We start from the raw sequence: 24,857 nt of genomic DNA, 5'->3' as shown, positions 1-24,857 counted from the left end.
TATATATATATATATATATATATATATATATATATATATATATATATATATATATATATATATATATATATATATATATATATATATATATATATATCCTCAAACACATCTTTGACCTTTCTGTGCTGCAATTTCCTGTCATCGGCTGACATTTACGCTGATATAGATATTTCTATAATAAGCCAATATCGGCCACACTGATGCATCTGTCGGGCTTTAGGTCAAACATCAAAAGAACTTCTTCCTCATTCTACAAACACTTAAACCCTACTGACAGGTCCGACTCACATACCGACTTATTCATGTATTCATGCTATGACTTGACTTTGTCTTGCCCATACAGCCATGAATAAATCAATGAAACTATTTTAACCACGTTTAATATGCTGTAAACAAAATGAAATCATTGAAATACAAATGATAAAAAATTAAGCATGTCAACATTCATTTGACTTTGTCATAAGCATTATTTAAGCAAAACAACCAGTGTATAATTTTATCATAATCATCAAAATCACAGTCAAAGTTTACTTTAAATTTTTTTCACGAGTGACGCTCACCGTGAGGCCGAGCACAGAGGAGGAACTTTGCCCAGGCGGCAGAAAACAATGTACAAACGTATTACTACAGGAAAACACAAAGAACTGTCTAGAAAGGTGCATTCAGTAGAGTGTTGATCTCCGCCAGGTGTGTCTGCAACAACCAATGTAGTGTTTGATTGAATGAATACAACCCACAATTGTCAGCTGTGTCGTTAGCGACAAAGATCGTCAGAATCCGAGTGTGCGCATAATCATCCACCAATCCAAATGAATTATTTCCTCTGATTAAGAAAGCCCCGCATGGACATTTCCCTGTAGGCTATGTTGCTTTTTAAATGATGCAATGTGGGCTATTGGTGTAGGCCTATGAGTGTTTTCTTCATCAATATACTTAAATGATTAGAGAGGCTGCTTTCAGTAATTGTAATTGTCTCTCTGCTCTCTGCTGCCGAGTAGCAGCGGACAGCAGCTCTGCTTTGTTCATATTTTAGAGAATGTAAGTAATAATTTCCTCGTAAATTATGTATTATTTTACCCACCTGCTACCCATTTGCTATTAATCAGAATGTTAATTTTTATGACCCAACCTGGCCGATCCGCCGGCGGCGATGCACTCGGCTGTTTTATCCCTTGCAGCTCCTTGTGGCCAGGAGTTGTTTAAGAGTAGTGAGTAAGGAGTCAGCAGTCACTCAATGGCTGTCAAACAGGCAACGAAAGGTGCTTTGAGAAAGGCGCGAGTCACCGCAACCACGAGGGGTCCTTGAGCATGCAGGCAAAAAAACAACCCCCAAAAATATTATGAGGTTTGCTGCAGCAGAATGTGAGATTAGCCGCGGACAGACACAGAGATGCACACTCATTCACAGTTGCACACACGAGAGATCACATGATTCCCCTGGCGGAGATAACAACAAAAGCAGCGTTTAATCACGTGAAGTAGTATTAAAAAATAATTTACGTTATAAAATATTACCAGCAGGATGAAAGCTAGGAAGACCGTGTGTGTCTCGGACTAGTGAGACGGCTCCCTGGAGTCATAGTCCTCTATAAATTTCTCCATGCCCTCCACGCAGCGCTTGCCGATGTCCCTGAGGTTCTCCTGCAGTGCGGACTGGATGGGGCGCTCCAGGGTGGGATCCTTTGCTATCAGCATCTTTGCCACAAGGCCAAACATTTCACATTCCTGATAGTACACCTGCAAGACACACGTACATCAGGGATTTGAGGACAAATGGGTAGAAGGGGGGGGATGGACGAACAGAAGGGGAAGTGTTGGAGGGAGAGGAAGGGAGCAGAGTGAGAAGTCTTGTCATGCGTTTCCAATTACCACTGAATGGATTAACATCGCTCACATGCAGACTGTTCACGAGTATCCAGTGTGCCTGTATCGGCTACCTGTTGCCAGACTCTATTTTGTCACAATAGGATGAGATACGATGTACTTTTAATGTCCCCTTAGGAATAAAGATCTATTGTGGACTCCGTCCTGCAGATCCACAGTCGATGAAAAACATGCAACAACTGCAAAGCTTTCATTAAAAAGTTTGCACAGTCCGCTGACAATGGCGACATATTGCACAGCCCCCATGGTCTACATCCTTGAGAATCTTCATGGTCAGAGGCAGGAATGGATGTTTGTAAGGGTTCAGCTCTGGGGGACCCTGAATCTGAAGAGCTGGAACTCTGGGTAGGCATTGTGGGTTTGATTGGACACCATTTCATGTCTGATGATGAGACTGCTCATATATTGTTTGGAAGGACGAGTACTTTTTTGAACCCCTTATAATTGTGTTCAACTGTAACCACATCAGGCTGTTATCCCATATCTTATAATACTCTCTAAGAGTGCATGCATGGTAAAATAATAACTTCTGCTCAACTCCATAAACCCAACGTCTGTGTAGAAAATACATCTGCTCTTGCAATGCCTCTATAATCCTGCAACCATGGAGATATGAAAAGCAAGATGCCATCTTTTTCAGTCAAGTGGGTGGAAACACACACACACACACACACAAACCCACAGCCGATGAGCAGAGCATCATGTGACGTCTGCAACACTGAGGACAGCATTGCAGCACGTGTGGGAGCCTCTCGTGAGACAGGTGAGCTGAGATAATCAACTTAATTTTGCTTTTTTTTTTGTTGTTCAATCAATCACGTCAAACGTTGACTAAGACCGCGTTTGTCAGGGTTCGCAAAGTGAAGACAGTAATGACACTCGTGTTGCCTCAGGCTCAGCATTTCAAAACGTACGATTAGACTACAGAAAACAAATCTTGTCTCACGTCTCCCGGCACTTTCCAAGATCTTTTCCTCTGTCACTCTTTCTCTAATCCCAGCGTGTCTTATCTCTCCTCTTCCTGTTCATAACTAACCCTTCTCCCAAGGTGTGCGTTTGTGTAATGACACTCCTCTACCTCATCTATCTCTTTCCTCTTCTGTTGGATGGCTCTGTCTCGCGTTGCCGTCTGGCTCGCAGTTGAAGGAAGCTCCCCGTCTCTGCTTCGTTCTCTTTCTTTGCTGTTGGTCCCCGAGTGATCTCTCTCCCTGCTTTGGTTCCTGTCGTTCTGAAACAAAACAAAAATGAAACCACAGCTGGAACTTAGTACAGTTTGCCAAAACCGCCGATGACTGAGCTGCTAATGAACAGAAGACGACTAAAGAGAAGCTCCACATGTCGACTTGAAACACTGCTGCGAGTACATTATGAATTCAGAATGTGTTCTGACTGCATGCGTGTTCAATGGTAAAACATGTAACATAAAAAGGGGTGTTAATAAATTAAAACTGGTACCACTTCCTAATACGTCATAGTTTACAATGATTTTATAAATGGCGACAATTGACCCTTTGCTAAGCCCCGCCCCCCGCTGCTACTCCGTAAAGCTGTCAGAGCTACCATGGAGCCCACACTGTCACTAACTACACTCCCTACAGAAATATCTATTCATTTGAAAGAACAATAAAGCGATTTCAGAGAGAAGCAGCCTGAAGGGTCCATACTATGTGTTTAAGGTAAATATCCAGGATGTCAAACTGATTGAGCAGTGAAAACAGGTTAAAAAGATAAAGATAGAAGCTAAAGCTACGGATCACAGTGTAAAAGTGAACCACCACATCACCAGACAGAAGGCAATGAAATTAAGGAAAAACACTGTTCCTCTTTATTCACCGTTACAATCAATAAAAAGCAAAAACAGCATGTGTAAACATGCAGTATACCTTCAGTAGCTAGCGTAGCATTGAAGTGCTAACGTTGGTTAATGAAGTGCTAACGTACTCTCCAAATGTTAGCTCCACAGGTTTTTAAATTTAAACATAACGTTGAAGAATCTCCTTCAGACCTCTCCGGGTAACAAGCTTCACTATTACACAACATTTAACCACGACGAGCTCCAAATCCACTGAACCAGCCTGAAGATGAAAGAAATGTGAAACCATTAATGAGAGTCTATGGAGTAGAGCCAGATAGTTGTCGGACCCTGGTCGGAGCTGGCCGATGCTATGCTATGATTGGCCAGTCTGGTACTGGGTAGGGTAGTCCAGGGAGGAGGCTTAGCGAAGGGTCAATTGGCTTTATTAATGGTTTTTAAATACCATGTTCATAATTTAGAGGCCTGGTTATGAAAAACTGAACTGCTTAGGTTCCCCCTCGCCAATTTAAATCAGTTTCATTTCCAGATGCAACTGCTGCTTTCAACCAGCTGCTGGTCATAGCGGCGCATTTAGCAGCTTAACGTGCCAGATTTCTCCCTCAGGAGTTGGTGGAGACCAAAAGCAGAGCAAAAAGACGGAGTGGATATTGGGCTTACGCTCATCAGGCGGCCAGAAATACGACTCTAAATGAATGCTAATGTTGCTCTGTGTCTGCCGCATGTGTAAATAGGAAACTGTTAGCTAACAAGATAACAATCTTAGCTTATTAAACGGTGGAATCTCTTGTGTCGTTTCTGCCAATTGAATGACACACTTCGTATCTTACCTTCTAACAAGCAGCAAGTCTGCCGTTATTAAATCATTGGTAAAAAGGATAAAGGTACTAACTGCCTGACTAGCCATCAAAGTGAACACAAGTTCTAAGTACTTACCAATAATCTAGAAAGCATACATATAGAACGTATTAGAAAGTAGCACCACAAAACAGAAATGGTGCACATGAAAAGATGAAAACAAGTCTGTATCATCGTAATCGTGGTAGTACAACAAATCACACTAGACTATATTACTGTGGCGTTAACAGACATTAGTGACGTGCAGCATCTGGAAACATGAATGCCTAACGTGCTTTTAGCTGTCGTAGTCATCCTATCAACAGACATAATAACACCACGCATCGTACCTTGAGGTAAACCTACAGCGTATTTATCCGCTCAGATGTATTAACACCGATGAAAATAATGAAACTCTGAGACGAGCTAATCGTTCTTGGATTCCTCTCGCTCTCCTCACTTTAACTTCACTGCAGCAGTGGCCGGCGGTGATTCATCATGTGCTGCTCTGCTCCTCGCCGTGATTAGGTCAGCCAAGAAATGTATGCGATCATTTTGATTCCAGCCCTTTTCCTGCAGCACCTGGGCTGTTTGCATAATAGTCAAGTCATTCTCTGCTGTGAGCTCATGTCTAATCAACAAAGAGAAGCACACATCTACCTTATCATGTAATATATACACAATATAATATTACTAGAACAATTAGGGGATGAATCAATGAGTCAATAAACAGAAAAATAATAATCTGCTACTATCTTGATTGATTGATTGATTTTTCAAACGATAACACTCTCTGGTTTCAGAACGTGCGTGCTGCTTTTCTTGGTTTTATGTCATTGAATCTTTGTGTCGATTGAACGAAACAAGACATGTGAAGATGTCAGCACTTCTCCTCAGGAAGGCTAGCCTTGAATACATCAGCAGATTTATTGATTATGAAAATAATCCTTAATTACAGCCCTTTTTTTTACCATGTTTTATCAGGCCGGAAAATTGCGTTTTCGTCCAAATCACTTTCAAATGTTTTTATTTGGTTGTTTTATTTTTAACTGTCAGTCCCTTTAAATCACATCACAATAAGAACATTCAGACTGTGCTGCCCCACTTCACATGGACATTTTGGAAGAAAAGACAGCATATTCGGTCAATTTTAAAAGGAATGGTGGACCACTTTTAACAAAATGGAAAAGCAGAAGCAGGAAGCAGGCTTTCTGCTTGTAAACTTACGATGAACTGTATGTCCTTGTCTCTGCTGGAAGAGGATCTTGGTACAAAAGGTCTGGTAGCTGGAAAACAGAAACACACACACGCACACACACACTGTCAACCTAAGAGAAAGACTTGTGTTTCTATATATACACCATGCCTGTAAGTACATACAGCACCTATAGGTGCATCTTTAGACCACCATTGATGGTTAAAGCCCTCTTATCACTCGCTTCCTTTATCTTCAGCCTCCTGTTAAGACTTTTTTTTTTTTTTTTCTTCTTGCAATTATCTGGGTCCAACAAATCAATACACATCTTTCAGCAGAATCTGCTGATATTTGGGAATTTGTAATATTGGACCGCAGTGTTCTTATGTGAAGCAATAGTTTTGTTTTGGCTTATTATATACTGCTGGCTAGTGTCGCTCTCTCTCTCTCTCTCTCTCTCTCTCTCTCTCATACACACACAAACCGGCGATGAGTCACCATCATCGCACCATCACTCAGGCACACAAAAAAACCTGTTCCACACTCACACGTACACAAACACACACCTCCACAGTGCTGCAGTGTGCGCACAGATACAGTGCCATGGTGCAAGAGAGAAGATAAAAACATACAGTACCAACAGCTCAGTCTGTTTAGAACAACACGTCAGACCACTTCATCCCGGGAAAATATCAACAAAAACACTCACAGTTTGTGTTAAAACAAAGGACACGTGACGCTAACAATAAACCCTTCCTGTTTACTTCCAGACTCCCACTGACAAATGATGAGGTAATGCTCAAGTATCTGATGAGTCTGAGGCTGGACACATAATGTACAGTGCTTGTACTGTACTGCATCACATGAGTCCATCTATTGAGTCCAGGAAAGGCTTCTTAGAGGTCGGCATTATGTAACGCTGGTTTTGTTGCATCCAGAGTGCGACTACCTACCAACCACCAGATACCGCGGTGAGCGAATGCCCTCCAAATATCCCAAATGCAAAATGTGCACGCGTGTGCCTCTGCTTGCCTACACTGCCACCCGATGGTCATGTGATGAAGTGCACGGTGATACCGTGGAGCTTGTAGAGTGTAATATTTATTATTAAGTATGCATGCACAGGAGGTGGCAACAATAACAATAACATGAACATTGATTATGTTTTATTTTATGGTGGGAGTGTGTCAGGGGGTTGTTTGTTTATGTGAATCAATGATAATTGTTCCATTTGTGTTGTATTTAACTGTATCATATATTCGTGTGTGTGTGCTTTTGTTATCGAGTAAAACCACTGCACACGTGTGTGTGTGTTTGTGTGTGAAAGTACATTCAGGATGTATTCAGTGCTTTGTATGGTAAAGCTGAAAATAAACTCCTTGCAACTCATAGATTCATACACCATGTGGACAAAAACATGTTTACACCATAGAAATAAAACACACACAAGAACATGGGCACAAAAGGAATAGTTTGACATTTACTTTCTTGATGAGAAGATTGGTACCACTGTCTTATGCTACTGTCAATATGAAGGTTAGCTTAGCTTAGTTTAAAGACTGGCCTGGTTTTGTCAAAAGGAAGAGAAAAATCTGCCGACCAGCATCTTTATAGCTCAATCATTAACACGTTATGGCTTGTTTTTATGGCCGTATGAAGGGGCCAGACTATTTCTTGGCCCGGGTCTAATCACTTCCTGGAGTCTCTGGTGGTTTTATGGCCCCTCCACTCTTCTGGGAAGGCTTTCCACAAGAGATCTGGAGGCTGGCTGCAGGGATTTGCTCCCATCCCACGACAAGAGCAGCAGTGGAACAATAGGGAGACCTTATGGCCCCCGGTAAAGTCTGCTTAACGAACAGTTGGACCAAAGCAACTCTTATCTATCATTCATTTCCAAGCTGCGTGTGTTGATATGCTGTAAGTAAGTGGTAAACTATTTTAAACCAAGGTTTTGGTGAAATAAAATGAATATTTATTGGGCTTTTTTTTCAGCAATAAGTCTTTTCCACGGACACGTTTATGAATAACATTAATGGGATTCAGCCATCACTAACTTCATTATTTCCACCCATCACTGTTGTTTTCACAGACTTTTGCAGCGGACTAGAACTCACTGTTGTTCTGCTTTGAAGGTGAACTTCCGTCGGCGCTCTCTCTCTGCTCGTACCGCTCCTTGCTCACCCGTTCCCTCTCGCTCAGCGCGATGTGGTGAGGTTTGGGCTGGAAATGATCTCCTCTCCGGTGGAAGTATCCCCGGGGGTTGAAGTGGTGGTACCTCTGGTTAGCGAAGCCGGGTTTGTAGAACGAGTGGTCCTCCCGTGGAAATCTGCAGCATTGGAGAGAGGGGAGAGAGAAAAAAAAAAAGCTTTCAGAATCACCTGGTCATCAATATTTTGCAGGTAACGGTTGAGACGAAGTGCTGCCGGTTCTCGAGCCTTCAGTCTTACTGAGGTCTGTGGAACCGCCCTCCAAACTTGGGCTTGTAAGAATTGGACAGCCAGGCCCTTGGTCTGGATGGACTCCGCACTCTTCTGATCAGCCTCTTCGAGTCCTGTATCGACACGGGGGAGCGGTTGTCACAACAATCGCACCGTCCGACAAAATAAAGAAGTTAATTTTGAGTCGTGACACCTGAGAACAGGTAGTGCACCTACAGCGGGAGACGTCGAGCTGTCGGTGGGCCGCTTGTCAACAGGCTCGTCACCGTGTTCCCTGTGCCGCAACATGGAGCCCTGAGGGAATAAAGCAGCACGTTAATCACAGTTATTAAGGTGCTGCAGTACAGGGAGTGTATGATTATAGAGCGGGCTGAAATAATTAGGGGATTAGAGAAATGATTGGCAACTATTTACATCGATAACTCGTCCATTAATCGTTAATGTGATTATTTGTGTTTTGTAAAGATATAGAGAAGTTTGTTTAGAACAAGACTGGACTTTATATAACAATTACTTTTAAGACATTATCAATACATTTGAATGTAATGTGTATGTTCATGTTTTTCATTTCATTTAATGCATTTACTTTTTAGGTTTCATATGATTGTCACTACTCTTTTCAACAGTTGAATTGTGTAAAATTTGGGACTTTTTGTTGACACTTTAATAAAAACAATTAACAAAAATATGATGAAGTGAGATTTAACTGTTAGCCGGACAAAACCAGACAAAACACGCTTGTTGCAATCAATACAAATATTGTAACATTGAATAAAATGTAGCACAACCAGAGATCTGCAGGACAAAGTTGACCGAAGTATTCTGGACAGGTCAAATACACATGTTGTAACTTTATGAAGTTTGGTTGAGCAACGCAAACAAAAACCAAACTAATGCAGACACATCGTTGTTGCAGATGTTTTTAGTGTTTATTTAAAAGTACAAAGGATCTTTTTAAACTGTATATTGGAGCCTCGGATATGTAAAACCCGGGGAACTCTAATTAGCATAGTTGTTGTAACTTCTGAGTGTCAGGAGCTTCATTTATTCTCAGAGAGGAGAGTGATGCATGTCAAAAACATAGCCAACCTCACGTTACTGTCATGATGGAGTGTCTTCTGGGTGAAATCTTAATAAAATAAAAAGTATTATTACTATTACTCAGTGGTGCCCTCGTGCGTCTCTGATGCCACTTTATAATCTCCTGTGGTGTTATTCTAATCAACTGTCATCATTAATCATCATGACAGGTCTCGTTGGCGTCTTTAGTTTCATAATTCAGCTCCATTTTGAATGACTTTGAGATTTTAAAAGTAGATCTGTGTGGTCAAAGTGCAACATGACGCCCTCCAGACGTAAACTGTCAGTTTTGCGTCGCTGTTCACTCGAAATGTTTGTTTTTCATTTTCTTTTTTCTTTTACCTTGCTTTGCTGCGTGTCCTGTGGTCGCGTGTGATCCATCTCCGTCTGTTTGATCCGTGTTTTTATGTCACGCGGACTTCACTTTCTCTCTGCAGATCGAGAGAGGCCAGGAACCAGGAAGCGCGTGAGATTCTCACGTTCAAACGTATTCGTTGCAACCGGAGAGTGAAATATTTACATGTTCTGTGCCGCCTCGAGGTTTAGTGTCTCACCTTTAAAAGGAATATCTCACGTTGTCGACAGAACGAGCTGCTCTTTCTCTGGTTTCCTGCTGGAAGATAAGCGACATGTTGTTGCTTTATTTTACTTTCCTTTTCTGCAGCCACCCAATCAGGTTGAGAGTGCGGCCATAAAGGCATATCAAACCGAAAACAGAGGCGAGCTTTTTTTTCTTCTCCTCCTGACTACACGCAAGCGCAGTCCGCCTTATTTGTTTCCGTCACACCTGTTTACACCTGTTTTACACACACAGGCTGCGCGTGACAGGCAGCTGTAGCCTACGTAAAGGTGGTTTTACATGCAGTTTACTTTCAGTTGAGAGTATATTCCTCTTTTTTCAGTTTAAACAGTTTACTGGAAACAAAAAAATAAGCGTTTCACCCCTCACCAATGATTGTTACCCCCCCAAATATATATATATATATAAATTACTTTAATACTGTCGTATACACCCAACAGTCAACCTCATCCTTTCTGTCTCCTGTGAGTGAAACTAAATAAAAGTAAATATTGTTACTGAGTTTCTTCAAGGATATCCTGAATGACTTAAGATGGCCCCCAGACCACAGTTGGGGAACCCAATAAAATATGACAAATTGCCCATAAATGATCACCTAATGAGCAATAAAACCAGCCAGTTCTTATTACCTGGGCACCAAACGCCTTGGTGTTTTATACCCACACACAAGGCTCCCTTTAGAGATCAAACAATAAACTACTGAAACATGCTGACATTTTCAGCTTTGTGCCATTTTAATATATTTTTGTATATGACAACAGACTGATGCAACATGTCAGCAGTGATGCTCATTGATGCAATATGTTTCAAAGACATAACTTAGATATGTCATATGTGTTAAAATAGGGCTGGGCAACATGGCCACAATATAGATCATTTCATATATCGAATGAATGAAATATATATATATATATATATCCCGATATGTTTTCTGGTAGTTCAATAAATAAAGCTTGTTTTTCTACACACCTGAGTGAATTAAATACTTGACAAATGAAAAGTACAGAGTATTTTCTCATTATATGAAGAAATTTAGTGCAAAATGAACATAACAGTGAAATCATAGAAAACAAAATTACATTTCCAGCTATACTCTTGACTGTTTACATGCATGCACACAAATACAGAGTAATCAGATTACAGAGAATAGTTTGATTTAACTGAGTTTGATCAGATCATTTTATAAATTTAAATTAGAATGCGCCTAGATGACATAATTGTGTATCATGATAACTTGATATATGATGTCATCGCGATACGATTCCACTGACGGGACCGGTATTACCGGACGACCTCACGTCATTTTAAAATTACAACCCACGTCTGTGTTTCATGCGTTGCATTCACATTCATAAATCTGTATTTTACTCAAATTTACTGACATTATCCCTCAGATATGTTGTCAAGGCTCTACGTAGCATCCACTTATATGAAAAAATAATACACTATATAATATTTACATTTAATATTATGAATATTATTATATTATATAGGCCTATTTATGTGTCACAAAGACCTCAATGCTGTAGCGAGATGAGCCTCCTGGAATTTCACCCAAGATGTTTTTATTTATTAATTGCCAACGCTGTTCATTCTGGAACACAAACGAGTGAGAAGAAAACAAGAAAACTGGCAAAAAAAAGAAAGAAAGCAATTTGCACGGGACTCATATTTTCACCGGACCTCTGCGTTCGGTCATTTGTGGTGGAATTTTTTACTTGACAAATTACGGCCATGGTAGATTTCACAAACAACCTCTGGAATTATTACAAACTTCCAGAGTCCCCCAGGTAATACTTGTGAATAGAACTAAAGACATAAATAATACACACAAATGTCCAATGTTGGTCAAATCAACTCATAAATATGACAAAAAAAATTTGAAAAAACATGACTTCCACTCTCACTTGATTTCAGTAACAGTAACTTCACCTTTTGACACGGTGAGTTTAAAGAACACGTTGACATCCCTCACAGAGGTTTAGTGTTCCTGTCTCCACCCATCTCACTCCCTCCTCCCCTGAAAGAGAGAGACTTATTAAAACCAGACTACCTTTACATGACTTGGAGCAGTGTAGTCCTGTTCTCTGTCTCTTCAGGCTGAAAGCATTCAACAGAGGCTCGTTTGGAAAGGTAATCCTTTCGCTTTCACGCTGAAGCTGTCTGTTTTGTCCTCCTGCTGTCGCTGCTGTCGGTTGAGAACTCGTTGGAGCAGGTTTTTCTTTCTTGTCGGGTCGGTTTTATTAACTGTGCCGTGTGAATGTTGGGCCAGGCTGGCGTGTCTTTCTACTATATCATAGAGAAGCATGGTTAGATTGGTTTGATGGTGTATTCAAAAAGACACTCAGCTACTTCAGGGCATAAGTAAATGAGAAGCACATTAGTGAACGCACCTTTCTTCTTTACATGTTATGTCATGCACGATACAGCGGCTCTCATCCGCACAAAAGTGTTTTTTCTCTGGTTTCACATACTTGTGTTCAGGAGGAACATAATGTAACAGAGAGGGGGAGGGGGAAACAGTTCGGTTTTTAGTTTGCTTTATCAATTTCTCATTGATTTATTGATTTAAATGTATAAAAGTTTACTTTATGAGACGTGATACGGTGTCTTTTTTCACAGAGCCAACACTTGAATCATCCTGGCATCGTCGAGTACGAGCGAAAACATGAGGTAAGGACAAAAGTCAAAGCACCCGGAAAATATGCTTAAAGGATCAACAAATCTCACGAAAAAAAGACCAAAACCAACAATGTGTCAGCTCGTCTCCCTCTAACTTGCCTGCCCTGTCTGTGGCACTCATCCCTTCACTCATCACTGGAGATGTCTTTAAAAAAAGAGGTCACAATTAGACATTTGGTTTCCAGTTTATCAGGTACACCAATTAGCTCAAAGTAATAAATCGTCCTTCATGAAAGTTATAATGTTCAGTTATTGTTGACACTGTTTGTGGAGAAGTGTTGGTTCTACTTCACGATTATTTTGGAGTTGTTTGTGCTGATGTTGAAATGTAATGTCATGCATTATGCTGACAGGCGTTTCCACAGAATTCATACCAACAAGTTAAGACCAGAAACAACTCTCTGTTGCAATAAAGTTCAACAGCACCACAGATGAAATCACTGTGAAGGCAGGATTATTGCAGGGCTGTTGCATTCGACTACATTAGTTTGAGCCAGGTGTGCCAAATAAACTGGCAACTCAAGGTTTACTTCCATCTATTTAGGAGGATAAGTAATAATAAAACAGCTGGGCACTGTGGAACTTCAAAAAAATGTTCAGTGCAATTCTTTTGGAGACTATTTTCAGCAGCAAATGTGATGCACTTGTGTCTTCTGACAGCAGGCTGATGGATGTCGGATAAACTCAAATAAATACAGCGCTCATGTTCATTGTGATGGAGGAACGTATCAGCCGGTGAAAAGAAATAAGCTGAGTCCAGCTTTGACCACATGGTGAATACTTGTGTGGATCAAATACTTGTTGGTTTTGGTCTTTTCATTTGTGGACAATAAGAAAAACACAGAATAACTCCAGACTTAAACTGTGTTGTCTGAGCGCATCCGTCCTCTTAAAATGGTTTAATGTAACATAATCGTGTCATGCAGGGTGCAAACCTTCTCGAGAGCACAAATTCTGCAGGATTTTCGTCTGCGATGTCAGGCGCTCGCAGCCAACGACAACAGAGGCCTCAAACAGGAGTTTGAGGTATGTTTTTTTTTTTACTTAAACTTAAATCAGATGTCTGATTTGTGAAGCTAATATACATCTTTGGCTCTGTGAAGGAGCTGGATGAAGTTGGCAAAGACCTCCCCACCAAAGTGGGGGACTTGGTGGCCAACAGAGAGAAGAACAGATACCCCTACATATTGCCATGTAAGTCCAACTCCACATCAAACGAGAGCAGATTACAGAAAGTATGTACGAGACTTATTTGTTTGCTCTCCGTCTGGCTGCAGATGACCACTGTCGCGTGAGGCTGTCAGTTCAAAACTCCCAACCACACACCGACTACATCAACGCAAATTTCGTGCCCGTAAGAGCTCGTTTCACCTCCTCCTTTGTCATTTCCATCAGTCCGTCCTCCTGCTTTACCACCAAGTCTGTCCGGCTCCATCTGTTAATGTCTGTATTCAGGGTGGAGGATCAGAGAGAGACTTCATCTGCACACAGGGCCCTCTGCACAACACCGTGGCCGACTTCTGGAGGATGGTGTGGGAGCAGAACGTCAGGATAATTGTCATGGTCACGGCGCTGAGACACAAGGGCCAGGTCTGACATTAAACCCTTTTCCTCACCTTGTCACTGTCACTAAAGATCTCTATTGTTTCACTTCTGAAATCTATGTGGAACGCTTTAGGAGTGTAACCAAAGTCAGTGGTACCAGACAGCGGAAATATGGATCATATCATGCAACTGTTATCCCCGAATGTTTTTAAAAATAATATATTTTAAATGTTAGAGACACAAATCAACCTTTACATTTACCCTGTATTTGTCAGGTGCTAATAAGATTCTCTGCTCAAGAACAAAGTGAGAAAGACACACTCAGTTTGTGTGTCTGCTTGTTACGTGCTCATCTTACTCCTCTGATAACATAGACTTTTTGGGGAAAAGATTGACACCACTCTCTCTCACTCTCTGTACACTAAATACGAAGCTACAGCCAGAAGTTGTGTTAGCTTAGCATAATGACTGAAAATAGTAGGAAACAGCTAGCCTGGTTTAAGACTCTCAGATACCCTAAATATGAATTAGTGATCCAGTATGGTGCTGGTAGGCTGATTCCTTTTTAAAATCTTGAAACAGAGCCAGGCTAGTCGTTTCCCCCTATTTCCAGTCTTTGTGCTAAGCTAAGCTAACCGACTGCTGACTGTAGCATCATACTCACCCTACAGACATTAAAGTGGTATCAATCTTCTCAGCTAACTCTTGGAAAGAAAGTGAATGAGAGTAAATGTCAAACTCTTCCTTTGATATACATCCTCTCTGTAAATCCCACCCGTGTACAGGTGATGTGTGATAAGTATTGGCCTCAACGAGGGACGGTTCATCATGGACTGATCCAAGTGACGACAGTGACCCGCAAACAAGGTCCGGATTATTTTATCACCACCATTAACCTCAGACAGGTGAGCAAAAGAAACGTCCCTCAGACCCTTTAAACTGCTGCTGTTGACTTCTGTGTGCACTGACCGCACAAGTAATCAATCAGAGAAGAAGAAGAAGAAGAAGAAGAAGCCCTTGTGGCCAGATTGAAGGAAAGTGTTTTGTGTTTCAGAGAGATTGTCCAACAGACAGGTTAATCACACACTACTACTACCCTGCCTGGCCGGACCGGGGCGTCCCTAAAGACTTATCCTCACTCGTTGCCTTCACTGAGCATGTGCGGCAGGAATTGGAAGCGGCTCCACGCATCGGGCCAGCTGTGGTGCACTGCAGGTGTGACCTCTGACCTCCAGCCTATCACCCTGTCGAGGTTTTCAACACATCAGGTGGTGCATGAGACGGTGTTTAAAGTCAATCCTTGTGTTTGTGCGCTTCAGTGCAGGTGTTGGGCGTTCGGGGACATTTGTGACGACGCTGTGGCTGATGCAGCTGTGTGCGAGGGGCATCCCGGCGGATATCCGGGCTGCTGTGCAGGATCTACGGCTACATCGGATGTGGATGGTCCAGAATCTGGTCAGTCCAGTAGTGAGACTCACTTGCAGTGGTGGAAGTATGGAGATCTTTTAAATAGCAATAACAAAGTGTTTTAAAAAGTACTCCCTGACCAGCGAACGTCCTGGGTTCAAAGCATTAGCAGCAAAATTCAATTAAGGTGTCAAAAGTACTCACTATGCAGATTTTATATACTTCCGAGTAGTTTACGTGCAATTATCTCAAATTTGAAGTTAAGTAGAGTAGGCTACTTGTATCAAAAGCAAAAGTCCTCATTATGGAGGCCATCTTAATTTAGCGAGATGCTAAGATAAACCGCTGAAAGTAGCTGCATATTTCACAAACAAATATTGAGAGTTGCATCGATCTTCTTATGCTGGCAACAAAGCTATAAACATAATCCACAAAATGTCTCTTTTATTAGTACTATGTGTAACAATGCATAAAATGTGCTCATCATAAGCGAATTGTAGTAGTTATCTTTCTGAACAAAACCTGTACAGAGCTTATTTTCTGAAATAATCCAAAATCCAATGAAATATCTCATCGGCTTATCGTCGAGGGAACCGGTGATGCTAACTTCCTGGTCTGGCCTACAAAAACACACCACCTCTGCAACTCTATTCCCGTTTAGCCTGCAGTATTACGTGTACTTTCATGCACACCATAAATCTGTCATCTCCACACATTAATACTGTGCGCTCTACTGTTTCGTCACCAACAGGAGATCCTCATTACCTGCTCACTGGTTCTTTTGTGTTCTCAGGAGCAGTACCTGTTAGTTCATCAGTGTCTGCTACACTGGCTCAGTGGAGGAACCTCAGCAGGGTGAGAATACAGAAATAAGCTCCCAGAGAGCCCCAACACACTTCAAATTCAGTCTCAGCACAGGCAGCGTATAATTAGTCATTGTAAGGAAATATGATATATTCATTTTGGTGTTCTCTCTTCTCCAGCAGGCCACAAACTCAGGGAGCCAGTTCAAATATTAACAACCACATTCAAGATCAACCCCACGGCTCCTCGGGTCGGCTGAGGAGACACCAGCATCCTCGACAGACGGCTGCAGGAGACCGACAGCAGAACCCGATGCAGCAGGTTTTACACCCCGGGCAGCTACTGAGGAGGTTGCTGCCTTCCTCGTCGTGGTTTAATCCCGGCTCACACTCCTGAACCCACGAACTGTAAAGCAACAAACCAAAACGAGCAAAGCTCCGGGTTACAGAAAAAAAACAGTAAGCGTGCCCCCCTCATACAGAGACCCTGCTGTGTGCGCTGTAGGACGACATGTCCTGCAGGTGGAAAACTGGACAAGCAAACAAATCCTGATAGGAAACCGCCGACGCTGCAGTTTGCATTGCAGAAGGAAAAAAGTGGAAGTAACCAGCCAATCAGGTCGAACCTGCTCCTCTACTAGGAATTACTCGCCGTTACATCGACAACAATGCTCTCTGTGCACGCAGTTAAATACAGACGTTGTGATAGTTTCTGCATCTTAGTTTGCCTCCACTATGGATGAAGTGATGCTGCGAGATGACTTTTTATTTAGGTTGTTTTTAAATCGTTGTGCAGTATTTTATAACCACACTTTAGTTTGGTAAAGGATGCATGTGCAGGACTGGTAGCAGACTTGCTATTAAAAAGGCAGACACACGGTGTAGTGGCTGTACAAAAAAGGTCATGTTTCAAAAACACACAGGCACTGCCATTCTCCTTAGATGATTGGAACCCATTACAGTACATGAAGGAGCTATGAGTATTTTACATTATCGAACATGAAAGGGCTAACCCACTTCTTAAGAGTCTTTCATCTGTCGTGTAATAAACATGTATGATACAAGAGATAAGTCATCCGGGTGAGTTTTGGGGGGAAATAAAGGAGGATGCAGCAGCGCTCCCTCTGCGTCTCCACCGTGTGGTAAGTGCTAGTAGCTGCAGGGCGTATTGCAATAAAGTCCGTGTGTCCTGGTGTGATTTGATGCTGCTGAGCGGGTCCAACAGCAAGCAGGCAGAAATCACTCACAAGTGAATCGTCTCCGGAGAACTTGAGCTCACGACTAAGACTAGTGAAGTACAAAGAAAAATGAGCTTTTAAGCTATCTTGGGCTAATTAATGCTGTCTTTAATACCGGGGAGGTATTTCACCGTGACACTCCACAGTGACCAAGGCAGATGAGAGAGAGGAAGTAGAGCAACAAAAGGATTTCTATGAAAAGCAGCATAGTGAAAATATATATGAACTATATTACACATTAAAACTGAACAGGGAATGAAAAAAGTCCAGACTATTGGCAAAAAGGAGAACCAACAGCTAAAATAACATTTAAATTAGAGTTCAAGTCCATTATAAAGGTTAGACAGCCTTTGGCCAAACAAAAAGAAAACAAGAGTTGAGAGATCGCCTCAATAAGACAGATTCTTAGCTGTATTGGTTGTATGTACAGTCTGTGAATGTAAGATACGCTGACACATGATGAATATAAACATATACATGCCCCCCTCAGAGACCACCAGAGGGTGTGAGAGGATAGAAAACTACCGATAATGAGCAATCAAAGGCTGGGTGAAGAGAAACGAGGTCGAGTCCATTCCACGGTTCTCCTTTCAGTCCCACTAGTGCACGCTCTCCGACAGGTTTATAGCTTCCTGGATTTCGCGGATGACGAGGATGCGGGCGAGCATCTGCTCCAGCTGTTCTTTTGGGATGGGTTGAGTGGAGTACCAGATGGGGCTGTTGGGAGCCACCACGGGCTCAGGAGTCAGGTAGAAGGTGTCGTTGCGACCTTTAGCGCTCTGCGGACTGACGGAGAACACAGATGTCAAAGTTACAGTTTTAGCCCCGTCTCTGCCAACATCACAATCTCATTAAATCGTCTGCAAATGAGAGAGAAGGTCAGTGGAAACGTGTGCTGTCATGTTACATTTCTGGTCATTTAATTCCAGTGAAGGATAAATCAGTGTTTTTACACTCTGGCTCTTATTCTTGAGGTGTCGGCCACCGTTCCCTTTGTCCCGTTGGCATCGGGGCTGCGACTAACAATTACTTTCATTAAGGATCTGGTGATTATATTCTCCATGTATCGTGTGGGTGATGTGTGAATGATTACATTTTCTCAGAGCCGAAGACGACGTCTTCAATCGCATGTTCTCTCTGATCATCAGGCAAGACTCACAAATATTTGCTCGAAGAATTACTGAAACAGTGAATCGAGTGATTGATTCATCATTTCAGATTATCCCCCAATTCCCAAATTGAGAGGGTCACATCTTTTTTGGGGGGGGGGCGCCAAATCATTTATTTTCATTTATTCCTCTATTATAAAGCATCCAGGTGTGTTGAAATATTGGATTCGTGTTTCAATAAATCAAATAAAGTGTTTCAAAGTTAAGTTTCCTGATGAAAAATGTAAATATTTACCATTTGAAGAGGTAGAAATCGTAGAGCTTGATGGGACATCGCAGCGGGTTCTCCGGGTCCTCCAGCTGCTCCGAGTACATGTCGTCTGTGACTGAACAAAGACACAAACATTATAAAACTGGTTGTTTATCCTAAATATAGGGTTACTTGTCAGACACCACAGCACAGAAATATAAAGATCCTGTGCGCTCTTACCTTTCTGTCCTATGAACCTCTCGGTTGACTTCAGGTATCGGATGCTGGTGCTCTTGTCTTTGGGGTTGTTGGGACTCTTCCTGGTGTGTCTCAGCACCTTAGAAAAGGCCACTTTAAGATGCTGATCCACTGTCTTCAGGTGGAAATACCTGTTAAAAGACATACGGATACATTCACTGATTTGTGTGTTATGGGAGCAGAGGGGAGACATAGAACAACAGCAGGCGTCTTGTGTAGATTTATATTTGGCTGATATGTGATGATGATATTGCTCTTAAGGATTATTGCAACACTCTCCTTTCTGGTCTACCAAAGAATACAATAAGGCAGCTACTAATAACACATATTACGTCTATTTATAAATCATTTCCTGGTTACCTGAAATATGAATATTTCTAAACAGAAACTACGAACCCATCTATTCAGTCTAGCTTTATTTTCTTAATGTTTATAATTTCATGTTTTTATTATTATTATTGTGTTACATTACATCTGATTTCATACAGCGTCTTATGTGGTTTGTTTGCTATAGTTTTAGTATTTATAAATATTTGAATTCTTATTTTACTCAAATCTTTACTTTTTTTTGTCATGAACAATTAATTCAGTGTTGTAATTTCTTTCTTTCTTTATTTATTTTGGTGTGCATCAGTCTCTTCACCTTCTCTCAGTTTTCTTTTTGTTTTCATCTTGTCAATAATTTGCAAAGCACGTTGGATGGCATTTGATTTGTTTATAAGGTGCAACAGATGTAAAACTTTATTGATTGATTACAACGGGCAATATTACAGCATGTCTATTAAACAGGATGGAGAAAGAGACTCATGTGATGACTGAAGTCAACTCACTTGGTGTTGAAGAACATTAGAGTTGTGAGCAGCGTGGAGGGAGAATGAGCTCCCAGCTGTTTACATTCCCACAGCATCTCCTCCGTCACATGACTGGGAATGATATAACCTGGAAGTGGAGGTAAAGAGAGGATTATGAAGACCTGGCTGTTCATCAACTTGGGCAAGAAATTCACAATTAGTTAAAAAAAGAAACAAATAATCCCTTCATCTGTAACGTTTAATCAATAACAACATCATTCTGCCACGCTCTGTAGTCCTAGAGGAGAGCAGCTTTTGGTTGGTTGAGTTAGTGCTATCACCAAAACTCAAAAGTCAGGACTGGAACCTGCGGTCTGTCCTGTATCAATATACCGGTTGGGCCTTTAACGGGGCCGCCCTCGACCAAAGAAATTCTTAGTCACAAAACACTCGTACGATTTTGTCAACAAAATGATTCGTTGATTTAATCAACAGATCTGTAAAACTCAAGTTTCTCCACAAATAATTACACAAAATGCCCACTTTCAATTCTGTGTTTACCGGAGAAGTTGTCTGGAAAAAAAAGCTTCAAAATGACTAATCTCCAGTCGACTAAAATGGTCAATTAGTTGACTAAGAGGGGGCAGCACAACCCTTGATGAATCAGCAACAGGTCTGTTACTCTAAGTGATTGCACATTTAGCTTACAACACAACCACGGAGTTCTGCAAACAAATAAAAGTCGGGAGCTTCAACTAATATCTGCAGCGTCAATATGGCAGCAAGTAAAATGAGCATCGTATCGAGAGAGGCGGTGCAAATCCTGGACCATGTTTGAGGCAAAAGACTTCAAAGACTGACACTCAGCTCCTAATGGATATCACAGAAAACATCTGGGATACCAAACAAACCAAAACCATAACAGGCAATATGTTCTTAATGTGAAGCTATCTACCTACAGTGATTTTAATATGAGCCTGTTCTGGGCTACACCTGCGAAGTGCAGCTGTGTTATTTAGGAAAACATAAACATCAGATGGGATTATGAAGAGGCACAAACTGTGATTGGCAACATCCTTAGTATCTGAGATAATATTAGTTGACAGAGTGCTGAATATAGAGGGGCGTGCAAGACCACACAGAATTTGGAAAACAGCTTTTGTCCACACACCTAGCGGATGAATAGACGATCTCCAAGGATCCAGGATCTGGTGCAGGCTGTGAGCGAAGCGAGTGTAGTACTGGTCCGAGAAAACGTCGTCAACACGACCGTTATCAAACAGATACTGGAGCAGACAATCAGACAGAGAAAGACGCGGTCAGACATTGTTCCCACATCAACACCGAGTACCAACAGCGATGAATGGATGTTGAGCGGGGAGCGTACGTGTGCATTTGTGTGCATGATACACTTACTTTTTGTATGCACAGAAATACATAGTAGAGAACATCAGCCTCATAAGACTCCTCTTCCAACCCCCGAGCGTTTGTTGTCATCAAAGAGAGACCCATGCAGAGCTCGGCTACCGCACACGACACCAAGTCCTCCTGGAAACGCAGAGCCTGGCGTCCTAAAACACACACAAGTCAGTGATTGGGTTGACAGAGAAGAGACTACGGTAATACACACATGTGCATCAAAGACAAAGTGTCGTCTTAAAACATTCTCTACATGCACTTACGGCCAATTGGGGCTAGTTTATTTGAGTCCGATTTTTCCAACTCTGCGTTTTTCCGCTGAGCCCAAAGCCGCCACACTTCCAGCCCCTCCTCTGGCTTCAGAGTAGCAGGCAGCAGCAGCTCCTGCACATGCACCTGTTGCTGGCCATGGCCATCTATCTCTGCTACCACTGTCTGCCCCTGCACAGACACACCAACACCGTTACCTCATGCAATCAAGAAATACGTGCGAATATGTGTATCTGGCTAAAATAAAAGAAAGACGTAGCAATAGAACACCTGTGTTAGCACCTGCAGATGCTGTGTGTCCTGCCCCGACAGTCCTTGTGTGTGCAGCACCTGCTGCTGTGGATCCCAGATAAGGGACTGTGTAGTGTTGGAGTAGCCCTGTACTGACACTGGGATGTGGATGTTCCCATTCATCAGCTGGGCAGGGAACAGCGTGTTTGCAGAAAGTGTGTGCACCACTTCTTCCTGGCCTCCCATTCCCCCGGAGCTTGTGATGCTGGAAACGGCCTGCGCAGTCTGACTCTGACTTTTCAGCTTGTCATTTTCGATAGTAACCTGCGTCGGCATTGTGGTCATTGTTGTAGTGTTTGGCCCCGCAAGCTGCATTGTTCCATAGGCTTCCTGGGGGATGGCAATGTGTGTGACCTGCTCACGGCCTCCGGAGCCGGCAGGAGCAGAATAAACAGGGATTGTCCAGGTCTCCCCTGTGGGACTGGTGATAGTGCCTGTAGCACTGTAGAGGTGGGAGCTGTCCACAGTTAGGAGGTCCGGCCGCAGGGACACGTAACTTTGCTGCTGGCCCTGTCCCTGGGGGATAGCCAGGACCGTGGCTACTTGCTGACCAGGCAGGGCATAGGACACAGTGATGGGCATATCAACCTTACGCTTTTTGGCTGGCTGGAGGACACCTGCTCCCTGTGATGTGGAAACGGTGGTCCCCAGTACTCTCCTCTCAATATTGTCCTGCTGCTGGGTGGGAGACAGGGCCCCCACTGTCTGGATTTGGATCTGTTGTCCTCCTGCAACGGCTGCCACCAACTGGGCTTGCAGCTAAAACACACATGAGAGGGAGATTATTACTGGTAACTCAATTAAAACTCCGGTAAATGACAAAATGTGCAATTCTCCCATGAAGTGTGCGTGTGCTTATGAGTACCTGTTGATGCTGCTCCTCAGTGAGTTCCCCAGGCTGAATCAGCTGTGCAGTAGTCACACCTTGGAGCTGTTGATGGGAGCCAGAGGGCACTTGGAAGACCTGCCCCAGCATTTGACCTTGCTGCTGGCCCTGAATCTGCACCTGAAAAATGGAGATAATAGGTAAAGTTTTGTGGACTAAATGGAGCAGAGTGAAGAGATAAACACAAAGACATCATAAAAAAGGTACCAACCTGAATTATCTGTTGCTCTTGATTCTGTTGTACAGACTGCTGCTGAGACTCCTGTATCTGTTGCTGCTGCGGCTGGACCTGCACCTGAACCTGCATCAGAAGACAGTGTCCGTCAGAGAGCTTCTTTTCAAGCACGGAGCTCTTTAACAGATTGATTTGGTGACCAATCAGTGCACTGATTTACCGGACAAGCCAGCTCCAACAACGACCCTGCCACCTCTGTGCTGTCTGTGTAGATGCAGTTAGCCTCTTGCTGGTAGACCATAGTGGTGGTGGTAGTATCTCCGCCTTGCTGGCTGAACTCCTGCAGGGCATCTGGGCCCTTGCTGGCCAAGGACTCCAGGAACTCCTTCATGCGATGCTGAGGGATGCTCCGAGCTTTCTGCCTCACAAGCTCCTCGTAGGAGCCTGATCCATCCAGGGAGTTATTCATCGCTGCTGGCAGTGTCTTCTTCTATGAGAGGAATTAATTTAGTATTGTTTTAAAGTAGCTGCAAACTTAGGTATTTTCAATGTCAGAATCAACTAATAATTACTATTAATCATCGTTCAACAACTGTCAAACGCAATCAACAAGTAAAAAGACAGCGACATGTTTATTAGTGTAAAAATAAAAAACCGGACAGAAAATGCTGCACGTTTTACAGTGTTTACAAACGGACCCATAGATCACTAACCAGTGGCACTACAGACAGACGATAATACGAAAGGGTTAAATCTATCCCACTGTGTACGAGCAGGGACAAAAAGCGCGGCCACTTTACAAATCCGCTGCAGAATGACAACATGCACGTTTTGCACTGCGATTAAACTAACGATTGTGTGCACGGTGCAATAGGTCGATAACAGCTAACTAAACTAACAGCTGATTACACAACAATCTAGGTTAGCCAGGTATACAGGCTAACTAGCCGTGTGTTGTTTTGCAAATAATATCCAGCGTTTAGCAACTTGCAACGCGATCATAGGCACGAACAACAACATATATACGTTTACATAAACAGAAAGCATCGGAAACGGTGATAACTCTCATGTCGGGGGCCTTATGGCGACTACATTATTTTTTTCCTGTTACCTCCGAAGCTAGCAGGTTACCCTTAGCAGGCGCGTTAGCTAGCTACCTCTCTTCCTCAAACCGCCGACAAGAAGCTTCTCTGCCCTCGAAACGACGCTCTTCTTCCAACGAACGGTGAAACGAAGTGCTATCAACGTTTCCCCCGTGGCTGCTTTATCATTTAATGTTCTTTATTTTCGTTAGATGGCTAACTGTAGTTTTTTCTTTTTCTTAACTACTCATATTTCGCCAGGGCGCCATCTTAGAACAGTACCCTCTGACCAATAGGAGAGCGAGTTGTAACTATCTCGTGATATCGCGGTATTTGCGCACCGTGATATCGCGCTAACTGACGCTCGCGGGATGGACCGTTAAAGGCGACACACACGGGGCAAAGTATCCGTTAAGATCAGTTAGATGTCAGTCCACCTTAAAACCCTGTTATGCCAGACAGCCGCTCCTAGTGGTTCACTGGCTTCTGGATCTTTTAAGGTGGTCCCGAAGAGATGCGCTGAATATATGGGTGGTGCACAGGAAGCTCTGGGCAGTTGAGGGTTAATTCCCACACATTACAGTTCAGCGTGGGTCTACATTTCTCACATTGCTTTCTGTTTGGACCAAATATCTGATTTAGTATTTATTTTAACTTTCTATTAAGAAAGAAAGAGTTTTACTCTCTTTTTTTCCTCTTTTCACATATTAATATCCTTATTTTTTACTATTTTGCAACTGAAACTCATGTATTATATTTACTTTTCCTTTGCAAAACTTCTGGTTTATGTACAAATACCCCATTCTATTTGATAGATATCAGTA

General features: G+C 42.5%; 3 protein-coding genes across 6 annotated transcripts; 1 reads left to right on the top strand and 2 right to left on the bottom strand.

Annotated features, from left to right (window-relative positions):
• Positions 1–363: 363 nt before the first annotated feature.
• On the bottom strand, positions 364–9,999 carry LOC142959178 (uncharacterized). The gene is made up of 7 exons (XM_076100385.1): positions 9,590–9,999; positions 8,384–8,461; positions 8,177–8,280; positions 7,844–8,055; positions 5,762–5,820; positions 2,963–3,112; positions 364–1,737 (listed from the first exon to the last, which is right to left on the bottom strand). The coding sequence occupies exons 1-7, from the start codon at positions 9,626–9,628 to the stop codon at positions 1,555–1,557; spliced, it is 825 nt and encodes a 274-aa protein (XP_075956500.1). The 5' UTR covers positions 9,629–9,999; the 3' UTR covers positions 364–1,554.
• LOC142959168 (receptor-type tyrosine-protein phosphatase V-like) lies at positions 9,140–18,425 on the top strand. Its single transcript, XM_076100375.1, has 10 exons — positions 9,140–12,500; positions 13,436–13,535; positions 13,613–13,703; positions 13,787–13,863; positions 13,965–14,099; positions 14,840–14,959; positions 15,109–15,269; positions 15,374–15,509; positions 16,255–16,316; positions 16,448–18,425. The coding sequence occupies exons 1-10, from the start codon at positions 12,496–12,498 to the stop codon at positions 16,659–16,661; spliced, it is 1,101 nt and encodes a 366-aa protein (XP_075956490.1). The 5' UTR covers positions 9,140–12,495; the 3' UTR covers positions 16,662–18,425.
• LOC142959135 (transcriptional regulator QRICH1-like) lies at positions 17,150–24,342 on the bottom strand. Of its 4 annotated transcripts, none has more exons than XM_076100334.1 (12): positions 24,063–24,342; positions 23,172–23,441; positions 22,988–23,077; positions 22,756–22,896; positions 21,870–22,649; positions 21,593–21,770; positions 21,327–21,481; positions 21,082–21,196; positions 19,950–20,058; positions 19,102–19,250; positions 18,907–18,997; positions 17,150–18,288 (listed from the first exon to the last, which is right to left on the bottom strand). In XM_076100334.1, the coding sequence occupies exons 2-12, from the start codon at positions 23,418–23,420 to the stop codon at positions 18,102–18,104; spliced, it is 2,244 nt and encodes a 747-aa protein (XP_075956449.1). In that variant the 5' UTR covers positions 23,421–23,441; positions 24,063–24,342; the 3' UTR covers positions 17,150–18,101. The 4 variants fall into 4 exon arrangements, with proteins under 4 accessions (XP_075956449.1, XP_075956459.1, XP_075956441.1 ...); XM_076100344.1 differs by having other exon boundaries at positions 23,172–23,438; XM_076100326.1 differs by having other exon boundaries at positions 24,109–24,342.
• Positions 24,343–24,857: the final 515 nt, after the last annotated feature.

The sequence above is a fragment of the Anarhichas minor genome, unplaced genomic scaffold (assembly GCF_050575085.1).
Source record: "Anarhichas minor isolate MPS153535 unplaced genomic scaffold, ASM5057508v1 ptg000003l, whole genome shotgun sequence".
NCBI lineage: Eukaryota > Metazoa > Chordata > Actinopteri > Perciformes > Anarhichadidae > Anarhichas > Anarhichas minor.
This window is presented reverse-complemented; position numbering and strand designations above follow the sequence as displayed.